Source organism: Dasypus novemcinctus, chromosome 13, assembly GCF_030445035.2.
Source record: "Dasypus novemcinctus isolate mDasNov1 chromosome 13, mDasNov1.1.hap2, whole genome shotgun sequence".
Lineage (NCBI taxonomy): Eukaryota > Metazoa > Chordata > Mammalia > Cingulata > Dasypodidae > Dasypus > Dasypus novemcinctus.
In genome coordinates, this window is record NC_080685.1 from 50,198,751 (window position 1) to 50,210,872 (window position 12,122).

Sequence of the window (12,122 nt, forward strand, 5' to 3'; positions counted from 1 at the left end):
GACTGTTCTGGCCCAGCTGGGTGGGCCTAAAAGCCATGTCAAAAATCGCTTGACTGTAGATGTGAGAGTCAATTTCTGAGTTCTTGATTCAGTTCCATTGGTCAATCTGTCTGTCCTTATGCCAGTACCATGCTGTTTTTACCACTGTAGCTAAGTAATATGCTTTACAGTCAGGAAGTGAGAGTCCACCAAGTTCATTTTTCTTTTTTAAAGACATTTTTGCTATTTGGGGACCCTTACTCTTCCAAATAAATTTGATTGTTGGCTTTTTTATTTCTGCTGTTGGGATTTTTATAGGGATTACATTGAATCTATAAATCAGTTTGGCTAGAATTGACATCTTAATGATATTTAGTCTCCCAATCCATGAACACAGAATGTCCTTCCATTTGTTTAAGTCTTCTTTGGTTTCTTTTAGCAATGTTTTGTAGTTTTCTGAATACAGGTTTTTTATGTCCTTGGTTAAGTTTATTCCTAAATATTTGATTGTTTTAGTTGCTATTATAAATGGATATTTTTTTCTGATTTCTTCCTCAGATTGCACATCAGTAGTGTATAGAAACACTACTGATTTTTTTGTGTATTAAACTTGTATCTCACCACTTTGCTCTCTTCCTTTATTAATTCTAGTAGCTTTGTTGAGGATTTTTCAGGATTTTCTAGGTACTCTCCTGCTTAAAACAAAACAAAACAAAACCAAGATATAATTTACATAGTGAAATGTGCAGATGTTAAATGATTAGTTCAGTGAGTTTTGACAAATGTGTATTCATATCCTAATCAAGATAGAGAACATTTCCATTGCTCCAGAAAAGTCCTTCATGTTTCTTGCATTCATTCCCCATCCCTGGAAGGCAATCTTTTTTTTTTTTTACTTCTATTGCCATAGAATAGTTTTATCTGTTCTAGAACATCATATAAATGCAATCATACATTATGAACTCCTTGTCTGGTTTCTTCCATTTTACATAGTGTACCTGAGATTTCCATGTTGGTGCTGCAAAGAGTGTAGTTCACTCCATTTTATTGCTGAGAATATTTCACTGTATTCACATATTCACATATCATATCATTTATTCATTCACCTATTGATGGGCATTTGGGTTGTTTTCAATTTTGGTTATTAAGAATATACTTACTTATGCAAGTCTTTTTAGGATTAGAGGGGAATTTATAACTAAATGTTGAGATTAGAAAAGAGGAATTCAGTTTCAAATAAATTGAGTTTGAGGTAGTTGTGGGACATTCAGGTAGTGAGGTCGAGGATGCCATTGGAATGCAGAGGCTGGAGTGCAGGAGAGAGGCATGGGCTAGCAATTTAGATTTCTGTAGTCTCTAGCCTTTATGTGGTGTTAAAGCCATGTGAAACTCCTTAAGCAGAGCATGAAGTATGAGCCAAGAAAATATCCAAGGATTAAATCCTGGTAGCATCAATATTTGAGTAGCTGAGGAAAGAGAAACCCACTAAGGAGAGTAAGAGGAGCATATCTTTGTGTCTTTGTTGCTATGGTGGTTTGAAGTTGTATGTAGCCCAGAAATATATGTTCTTAAACTTAATCCATTCCTGTTGGTGTGAGCTCATTGTAACCAGGAACTTTTGATAAGGTTACTTCAATTAAGGTGTGTCTCATCTCGGTTAGGATAGGTCATAATCCTACTACTGGAATCCTTTATAAGTGGAATGAAATTCAGAAAAAGGGATAGAAAACCACAGGAATCTAGAAGCTGAACTTCAACGAACCAGAAGAAAATGGAGAGCCCAGCGACCATGGGCATTGCCTGTGACAGAGGAACCAAGGACCAAGGAGCACCAGCAGCCAGCCCTAGCTCACCAGTCTTCTGGGAGAAAGCATCACGTTGATGATGATGTCTTGATTCCGACATTTTCTCAACCTCAAAACTGAGGTAATAAATTCCCATTGTTTAAGCCCACCCATTGCATGGTATTTGCTTGAGCAGCCAAGGGAACTAAAACAGTCGCCAAGAACAAGACCCACAAATTCAAGACACACTTCTGAATTTACTCAATTTAACATAATGGGTGCAGAGTACATGGTTATTGATATATTCTATAAAAGGAGATAGACTGGGAGTAGAAATGGCATGAGGAGTCTCAAAGGACAGAATAAGTGTGATAGGTAGAATGGCTGTGTGGGATGGAGGGGTGTGGGAAACCTGACGGACTCCACTTTGGGCTGAGGAGGACGAGTCATTAAGGTTGAATAGGTAGGGTCAGAGGATGCAGGGCCTGAGAAGGATGTCAGATAGAAGAATTTAGATTCCATGAGGCTGGCCACCGTGAGAGGATCCACCCTAAGTTCTGAAGCAACGCGTGACCACATGAAATTTCCTCTTGAGTGTACTCTGGCAGCGGTAGTGGTGGTGGGGGGTGCTGCTGGTGACAGTGCTGTGTTGTTACCGGTGGTAGCGCTTTGGCTTTGGTAGCTGCTGGAAGGGAACAGTGAGGCCGGCTGTTGATGACTTCATGCCAACCCCTGTCCAAGTGATGCAACTTTGCCTTTGACCTTCGGCGGCAGAAGGCAGAGAACTTGGCATCTGTCCGCAGCTGGGAGGCAGTGTCTGTGCGCGGGTTGGGGGGTGCGGGAGTGGGGGGGTCGGGACTTGGGGCTGGGAACCCTGGCGCTCAGCAGAGGCCAGGCGGGGCCGTCGCCGAGTCAGACCACGCCCCCGCTCGCCCGCGCAGGCGCGCTGTGGACCGTTAGCTGTCAGGAGCCCAGAGGCCGGCAGGCTGGCGGCGGGATCCGACGTGTGACTGGCCGCGGCTGACCAAGCCTAGCGCGGCGGCGGCGGCGGCGGCAGCGAGGGCAGCGCGGCCCCGGCTCCGGGCCAGGTCGCCCAAGCGAGCAAGGACCGGCGGGTGGCCGACCGCGCAGGCAGGATGGGGAACCGGGAGATGGAAGAGCTGATCCCGCTGGTGAACCGTCTGCAGGACGCCTTCTCGGCGCTGGGGCAGAGCTGCCTGCTGGAGCTGCCTCAGATCGCCGTGGTGGGCGGCCAGAGCGCCGGAAAGAGCTCGGTGCTCGAGAACTTCGTCGGCAGGTGAGCGCGCGGCGCGCGGCGCGGGCAGCCCGCTCCGGGCCGTTGGAACGCGGCAGGGCAGCGGGAGCCTGAGGGAGGATCGGGGCTGCGGCGACGAGGGGTGGGGGTGGCGGGGACGAGCGGCGGTGCCCGTGGGGCGGGCGGGGTCCTCCCGGCTCCGGGCATCCTCCGTCCTTTCCCCCTCGTCCCCCCGCCTGGTGGCCCTCCTGTCTGCCTTTCATCCTGTAATACAAAGCCATTTCCTCCCCTTCCTCCGGTCGGGGAGTCGGGGCGGGGGGTGGGGTGGTCCGCGGCGGGGACGACTCACCCCTACCTCCTCTCGGTGCGCGCCCGTCCCGGGCAGCCTGGCTGCGTAGCGCGCCCGGGCGCTTCCCAGTCCCCCTCGCCGCTGTTTTCCCGGCTCATCCTCACCCCTCCTTTTCCTGCCACCCTCCCCGAGGTTCTCTGCGAGGCGTTGGGGTTTTGTTCCCGCTCCCCCCCACCCCCCAGCCGGAGATGCTTTTCCTTCCCGCTCTGGGTCTCGGCTCCTCTCAGCTGTCCACTGTCGGAGACGGTCGTCGCCTGCCCCTCGCGGGGGAGGCGGGTGCGAGGAGAAAGAAAGAAATGGTTTGTTGTGGTGAAGCTTTCTCCAGCGACGCTTCCCCAGCATTCTCTTGCAGAGAGTCGAAGAATAAAAGGCGGTGTGTTTGCGCGTGCACCTAGTCAGAGAAACCGAGGCACGGAGTCTGCCGGGGCTTGACCGTGGACTTGCCTTGTCCAAGTGCCATGTCATTCCTGCATCCTCGCGAAACTGACCAGCATCTTTCTCGCGTTCTCTCTGCGACCCCTCCCCCAGCATTATCTTCCATTCCCTACGGTCTTATTCGCCCTGAGAGCCTTCAAGATAACCTTCCGAATCTAAATAATAGTTAGGGTTTTCTTCATGAATGTTAAGGAAAAAAGCTAAAGAATTAATTTTTGAATTAGGGACCAGCATTTTTCTTCTCATTGAGGGATTAAGTTACCTAACAGCCTTGCCTGAGTAGTACACACATTTGCTAAGAAAAGCCCGTTTGTAAGCACTATGAAAGCTGAAATGTTTTCTAGTAGTAAACCAGGTAGAAATCTACAGCCGCCGAGAGAGTGGGCTCTGGGGAGAAGGGGCACGGACATCCAGGAAATGTACTTTTGCTCTTTATTTTGGCCAGTGACTCATGATTCAGAGGGTTCCAATTGATGTTCCTTTTTTTTCCCTTTCTCTTTTTTGCTTTTGTTAATGTTTGTTGTGTAAAATTTAATGAGTTGGGTATTCTAGTATCTGCTTTGGTAATGTTAGTGTTCATAAAGCGCGTTTTCTCTTCTCTCGGATGATGCACCTTTAATACTTTTTTCCGTAGTAACTAGAAAGCTAAGAAACCTAATAAAAATGTAAAATTTGTTGACTTTAGTCTTGTATCCTTGAGTAAGCCACTTGATTGCTTCGACTTGCTTTTATCATTTACTTTGAGTAATGAGAAAAGTGATTGTAAAACATTTTGCTACGTCATCTTAGATTTATGATGAAGTAACAGATGAATAAATGATTTCAAACATAACACGCAATGGTTACATATTTAAGGATTTTACTTGAATTTATTGCAAAATGAAATCGACTAGTATGAAAGTGGCAATCATAAGAGCGAGGTTTGATGGCGATATTTTTGAGTTTCCAAACTAGAGAATTTCATCATGATGCCTTACTGGCCATTTAACTACCTTTGTTTTTTAACAAAAGTAAAAATAAAAAAAGTTACTACTTTTGTTTTTTAACATTTAAGGATTAAAAATGTAGGCACTTAATAAAAATTGCATATTTTTATGCATTTTTCATATATTTACTTGGATAAGTCTATATAGTGCATTGTTTGTGGTAAGCTTTTTAATTTAATGTGAATTTCATGTACATCTCAATTATGCTCTTCAGATTTTTAAATTCTAACATCCTTCTTCATGCTGTAATAAAACTGCACACATTTCCCCCCCACTAGCTACATTCTTTTGAAATGATAATTAAAAAATAGATATAGAAGAGTAAAATATTTTAGCTTGAACATTTTAAATGAAAGAATGGAAAATAGGGACATTATAAATGTTATTCAAATCACAGCAGAATGCATTATTCATTATATTTAAAAGTTTACCAAAAATTAATTATTGTCAGAATGTCAAGTCAAAGAAAAGGATGATATAGAGGAAAAACTCATTTAATAAATATATAAAGCCTTTATTATCTTAGCGATGACTCCTGCCCAGCAAAGCTTATATATTAGGAGAAAATTTAATTAGAAAGGTCATTTGACTTTAATAAAGGTTTTGGTCATTTAATTATTGAGGAATCTAATTACTAATTATAAACCAACCTTAGGGAAAAGGGGTTCTTTATTTTGATAAAAGATTAAGCCTAGGGAGAAAAAAAGTACTTATATTCCACTGTAACATTTTAGCTTGTTCTTTTTATTATTTAGGAATTTTACAGTAGCATTAAGATCCTTTAAGGATGCAACTTTCCTCTTTTACATGTAGCTGTTTTCATTTTTAAGACTCTGACCTAAAGTGCAGCTATTGAATGTAGTCATAAAACAAAGGGTCATTGCTTGTGTAAATTAATAGTACTTGCTCATGAGTTAAGCTTGTTCTCTTGAAAATAAAGATGTGTTCTTTCTTTAATATTTAACAATCCACGTTTATTGGAGCAACCATATCTTCTCCTCTCACATAGTTTGCTTATAATGATTTTTTTTACACCACTGAATGAATTTGGATGTGAATATGTTTACTTGATTTAACTGCAGCTGTAAAAACCGATTTTTGGGTGACAAGTTTCAGATTGTTAAGCATAAAATGAGTCATGAATGAATTACTTGTTTGTGATTTTCTTGATGAAGTGGTGAATTTACATATTAATGTGATATAGTATGAGTAATCAGATTGTTCTTTTGGTTGTTCAGGCTGAGATATATTCTGGCAATGAGAGGCAGCTTAAGGTCAGATGAATAGAAGCCAAGACTCAGTCTGAATATAGGGGTTCAATAGCTGCCTTGGGGTCCTGGTTTGTATATTTAAGAACTGATTTTATTCAACTGGTTTGTGTATTTAAGAATTGAATTTATTCAACTCCTTTCATGTCCTTTTTTTTTTTTTACTGCAATGAGGATGATATTAATGATGGTTAACATTTATTGTGTCCTTGCTATATGTCAGGTGCTATACCAGTTGTTTTTACATGGATAACCTCAATCCTCATAAAAACCCAAAGAGGAAGGATGTTAGGGATAAATTGAGATTTAGAGAGCTTGAGTAATTTGCTCCAGATGAATTTAATTTAATCTAATACAGTGGAGCTAGTTTTTAATTCTAAGGTTTTGGGCACCACAGCCCATGTTCTAAACAACTGTACCATATTGCCCCTCCATATTGAGGTTTACCATTTCCTTGGATTAGTACTTTTAACTTCTTTCTTTGACCATACATAAAAACACCACCTATATAAATAAGCTGCTATCTTGATAATTTTATACATACTTATTTATGTCTACCTTGCCTCATTTTGCAGAGGATTTGGGGTGACCCCTTAGGCAGAAGCAACTTTACTTAGAAGAAAGGAGCTCTAAAATGTAATTGAGTTGTGTATTTAAGTTCAGAGTATGTGTTTAGAGTGCATATAACTTGCTTATAGAGGTGTTAAGTGAAAACTGTACTAGTTGCTAATGTGCAAATGTTTTCTAATGATATACTTGTTAGAAACATTAGCTCTTCAACACTAATTATATAGGCAGAAGTTTTCGCATTATTTTGTTTTAGCCTGACAGGTAAAGAGACTTTCAACTCTGCACAAATAAAAGAGGTTTTGTGATTAACTGGGATCAAATAGGAGATTTTAAAAAAATGACTAAGTTGAGGGGAATGCGTTTCAATGAGTGTTCAAATAATGTATATTAGTATAACTTTCTAAAGATAGATATGCTGATTATCAAATTAAGATTGTTTTGGGGAAGAATTTTCAAAGTGAACCATTTGATGCTATTGTTGAATGGACAGATAATTTAACAAAATCCAAAAGTCATTTACGTGGTTTAAGTAGACACTAATCTATTCTTGAATCCTTTGCCTGGTTTGAAGAAAGTATTTAAAATTTGAGGAGGTGAGAGCTCTGTAATTCCAAATGAGGTTAGACACAGAAGTATTTGTATTAGCAAAACTTAATCCAAAATGTTTTTGTATTGCAGGGTAGTTTTGTTTTTTTAAATTTTATTTCTTCCCGTCCTCCCTCCCGTCCTGCAGTTGTCTGCTCTCTGTGTCCATCACTGTGTGTTCTTCTGTGACTGCTTCTATCCTTAGCAGCGGCACTGGGAATCTATGTTTCTTTTTGTGGTGTCATCTTGTATCAGTTCTCCGTGTGTGCGGCACCATGCTTGGGCAGGCTGCACTTTCTTTCGCGCTGGGTGGCTCTCCTTATGGGGTGCACTCCTTGCACATGGGGCTCCTCTATGCGGGGGACACCCCTGCATGGCATGGCACTCCTTGTGCACATCAGCACGGAGCATGGGCCAGTTCTACATGGGTCAAGGAGGCCCCAGGTTTGAACCGTGGACCTCCCATGTGGTAAGCGGATGCCCTATCCATTGGACCAAGACCACTTCCCAGGTTTTTTTTTTCAAACATCAAAGCATCTGAATTAGTAAATATTTTTCAAGACTATAATTATTAGATACATGGGTGCTAACAATGAAAATGTGGTAAATCATTGAAAATCATGATTCATGATTCCAAAATTTCATGATTCCAAATTCCAAAATTTCTTTAAGTAAAGTGTAAAAAACATGAACTATTTTTCACCCATCAATGAATTGGTGAAACCTGAAATTCTGAAGATATTTTGCTGAATTAATATTACATATTATACTTTATCAAAAATTCACAATTGGTAGACTTTAATTACCACAATCAATGTAATTTGTTTTAATTACAAGTTAAACTGGGTAAAAAAAGCAATAAAACTGTGTGAACTGGACTGATAGTATATTGATGTTGTGAAATTTATTTATGATTTACAGGTTTCAAAAAATGATTTAACTTCTTTAAGAACAAAGTTGGGCAGGCAGTCATCCAGACCCTTGGAGGAATCAAGACTTATTATTGTTAGCTATGTTAGAGGGCAGGCTATTGGATTCTCTATCAAATGGAACACAGAGTTAATATATATATATTAGATGCTTTTCTTAGTACCTCTTACAAAGGGTAATGAATAGAGCTAAATTATTAAATTTTATTTATTTATTATTTATTTATTTAAAGAAAGGGCTTCAAACAACTAGAAAGAAAAATGTTTCTTTCCTCTCATCAGACCCAAGTCAAAAGAGCCCTGAGTCAATGTACTGTATAGAATAATACAATTAAAATTTTTATATGGTGGAGTTTTTCCTACCTCTTAGTCTGCTTTGCAGTTTCTAACACTCTCCACCTTAATTAAAAAATTCTTATGGGTTATGTTATAGTAAATACATTTTTATTAAGTGGAGGTAAAAAGGGGGGCAACTCTTGTTTAGCCTTTATAGGGTGACAGGCATGGACTCTGTTATATACTTTCCAGACCTTCAATACCTTACCTATTTTCACACTCCCATGTCAAACTCAGAGTTAGAAAGACAAATCATTTGTCCAAGGTCACATGACTAGTAAGTGGCCAAGATGGATTTAATCTTGGATATGACTCCTACGTTGGTACTCTTGAGAAATATATGGGCAAGTGAGGTAAATGGCATGTATTTATTGAGCTCTAAGTGTACTGGGTAAGAATATACGAGGAAATGTGAATGTATAAAAACTGATATGTATATAAAAGAGAACTAAGGATAAGGTATGAGATCACAATTTTCAACTGAGTATGTAAAATGAAAGCAGTTGGGTATAATGCAAGCTAATTAGGACAAAGGAAAATCACAGTGTGTCAATTTATTCTAAGAAAAAAAAAACCCAAAAAACTACAATTCTGAAATTGAACTGGGGCATAAGTAGGAAGCGGACAATATATGAGTTTCCAGTGTCATTTGGCAGCCAGTATCACTTTAGTTCAAAGCTTCATGTACTGAAGTATCTATGTCAAGGCAGGGAGGTGGTGATCTGTCTCAGTGTCTGACTTGACAAGGCATTGAATTTAGACTGTCACTTATTACAAAGAGACACTATATATTGGAGAGGGCCTGGGAGAAAAGTAGAAGGAAGGAAAAGAGATTTAGAGAGAATAAAAATATACTTGGATGCAGTGAAGGCTAATTGAGAGTGGGATGGATCAGTTCAGCTGCTTTATAAGGATCTTCAAGACACTAATACTTAAGTAATATAGAATTCTGCTTTTTAAAGAATAAGGCATATATATCAATGTTACATATTCTTTCATTACTACAATAGTAATAATTTTACTTTGGTTCATGGTTGCATTCCCCCCTTATGTTTGTTCATTCTTCAACCTTGAGGGTTTGGGGATGGTGATACTGGTTCTGCTCTGGAATGAGAAGGGCCTTAGATCTTATGGGGAAGGAACTGTTTTGCTTGCAGTTGTAGACTCTATTTCTTGGGATGGAAGTTGCCCATCATCATCATTTTAGTTATCCTGGGCAAGTCCGATGAACTGGAGTGTAGATGTTGGCTGCAATTCTGTTGAGATTCAGGGCTAACCAGCATATGAATAGACCAAAGATTTAAGCCTCTGGGACATATGTTTAATGGGTATAGTGCTAATTATATATTCAAATAAAAGGGGTAGAAGAATCATGTGTAAGGAAATTATAAATTGCATTGGGGAAATAAGTGGTCATATATTCCAAGGTAAGGCCCACCGATGGGGTGCTGATTTCAAGGGGTTGTATGCCTTGCCTATAGTGTTTCTAGAGACCTCAGGAGCACTCCTATTTGAGGCTTTGTTTACTGTGGCAGTTAGTGAGATCTGGCCGAGATGTGCATAAGTGTAACCTCTGGAATGAACCTCCCAACTCACTTTGAAATCTCGTAGCCATAAAAACTTTCGCATTTAATGTTTCCCCCTTTAGTCAAGGTCTTTTACTGAGGCATTGCTGGTCGGTGTTTGGTATTAATCCCTCTGTGCCAGGGAAGCTCATCCCCAGGAATCATGTCCTATGCCGGGGGCGGGGAAGGGAGTATGTTTATTTGCTGAGTTTGGCTTGGAGAGGCCACATTTGAGTAACAAGGTTTTCAGGAGGTAACTCTTAAGCAATAGTTAGTATTGGGCCAAGTTTCAATTTTACAAGAATAAGATTCTTAAGTACAAGCATTAATATTGTGGGCTTGCCATATTGGTCTGTTTTCTTTTATTAGGCACTGCCTATGTGCTTGAGAGTTTCTTGCCCCTCTATTTGAGAATGTAGCAGGCTCCCCAGGATGGGAATTTAATATTTTGTTGTTTATTGTGTGGGTCTCCACCTGCTGAGATAACACCCTATTACAAGATGAACACATTCATATTCCATAGAGGCATGCCCCAGGCGCACCATTCCCCACATATCCCCCTCCGCCATGACACCCTGCACCAGTGACCTACCCCTGCCATAGAGAGGAATAATAGGTGGAACATAGGGCATTTTTGGGGCATTGGAATTGTTCTGCATGAAATTTCAATGACAGATACAGGCCATTATATATTTTATCAAAACCTATAAAATTGTGTGGTGCAAAGTGTAAACCATCAGGTAAAACTATAGACCTTGGTTAGTAACAGTGCTTCAATATTTACTCATCAATTGTAACAATGGTACCCCACTACTGTAAGATGTTATTAATAGGGGAAAATGTGGGAGGGGTGGGATGGGGTATATGTGAATCCCTTATACTTTCGATGTAACTTTTCTACAATTTGAAACCTCTTTAAAAATAATGTTTATTATACGAAAAATTGAAGACAAAAATGTCAGGGAAAAATGTACTAAAGGTAAACCTGAGAGTAGAATGTGTTGTTTAGAAAGTAGTGGTGGGGTGGGGAGGTTGTTCAGTGAAGGCTCAGAGGTTGGGAGTGGTGATGGATACCAAATGATTTGCATATTCTTGAATTTAAAAATGTTCCAACAAATTAGAGGGCCTATTAACACATTGATGATTTTTTTTTTTTATCCTAGGCAGTTCAGCTGTTTTTTTCTTTATCAGTAGCAAAGACTGGCATTTTATGAGGTTGTTGGAAGAAGCATTTCTCTGGATAACATTTTTGCTACCTTTCTGGATCTACATTAGGATACAGAGAAACCAGGAGACTTGGTCAAGGTCAGAAACAGTCAGAGAGGGGTTTGGAACTTTGGAACGTGGTGTTCAGAACTGGGAGCCCTGGGTCATCTTCTCTTCCTCCTCTTATTGTTTTAGACTGCCTCCCTCTCATACTCATCCTGCCTCCTCCTTTTCCCATTCCCTACCATTGGTCCCTTCTCTTCTCTTTCTTGATACTCCCCTCTGTTATTCTGCTTGATAACAGACCAGAAGGGACACTAAAAATACATTCCCTTCCCCCTCAGGCTTAGACTAGGTAATCCACTCTTGAGTAAATTGTGAATTTTAGGGATAAGATGGGACCAGAAAAGATTAAACGAGACATTGGATGTTTTCACATTTTATTAATATTTAGGGAAGCAGACTTGGCTCAGTGATTAGGGCGTCCGTCTACCACATAGGAGGTCCGTGGTGCAAACCCTGGGCCTCCTTGACCTGTGTGGAGCTGGCCCATGCGCAGTGCTGATGTGTGCAAGGAGTGCCGTGCCACGCAGGGGTGTCCCCCATGTAGGGGAGCCCCACGCGCAAGGAGTTCACTCTGTAAGGAGAGCCACCCAGCGGGAAAGAAAGTTCAGCCTGCCCAGGAATGGTGCAGCACACATGGAGAGCTGATGCAACAAGATGACACAACATAAAGAGACACAGATTCCCATGCTGCTGACAACAACAGAAGCAGATTAAAGAACACGCAGCAAATAGACACAGAGAACAGACAACTGGGGTGGGGGGAGGGGAGAGGAATAAATAAATAAATAAATCTTAAAAAAAATTTAATA

At 40.7% G+C, this 12,122-nt stretch overlaps 1 protein-coding gene across 8 annotated transcripts in view; it reads left to right on the forward strand.

Annotated features, from left to right (window-relative positions):
- Positions 1-2,520: 2,520 nt before the first annotated feature.
- The window catches only part of DNM3 (dynamin 3), a 693,285-nt gene continuing 683,683 nt past the window's right edge, over positions 2,521-12,122 (forward strand). For 5 of the 8 annotated variants that reach the window (XM_071207576.1, XM_058310137.2, XM_058310140.2 and 2 more), the window contains exon 1: positions 2,727-3,060. In XM_071207576.1, coding sequence (XP_071063677.1) covers positions 2,900-3,060 — 161 coding nt within the window. In that variant the 5' untranslated portion in view covers positions 2,727-2,899. Of the gene's footprint in view, positions 3,061-12,122 lie in introns of all 8 variants that reach the window. The other 3 variants (XM_058310135.1, XM_058310136.2, XM_058310139.2) reach the window with 3 other exon arrangements.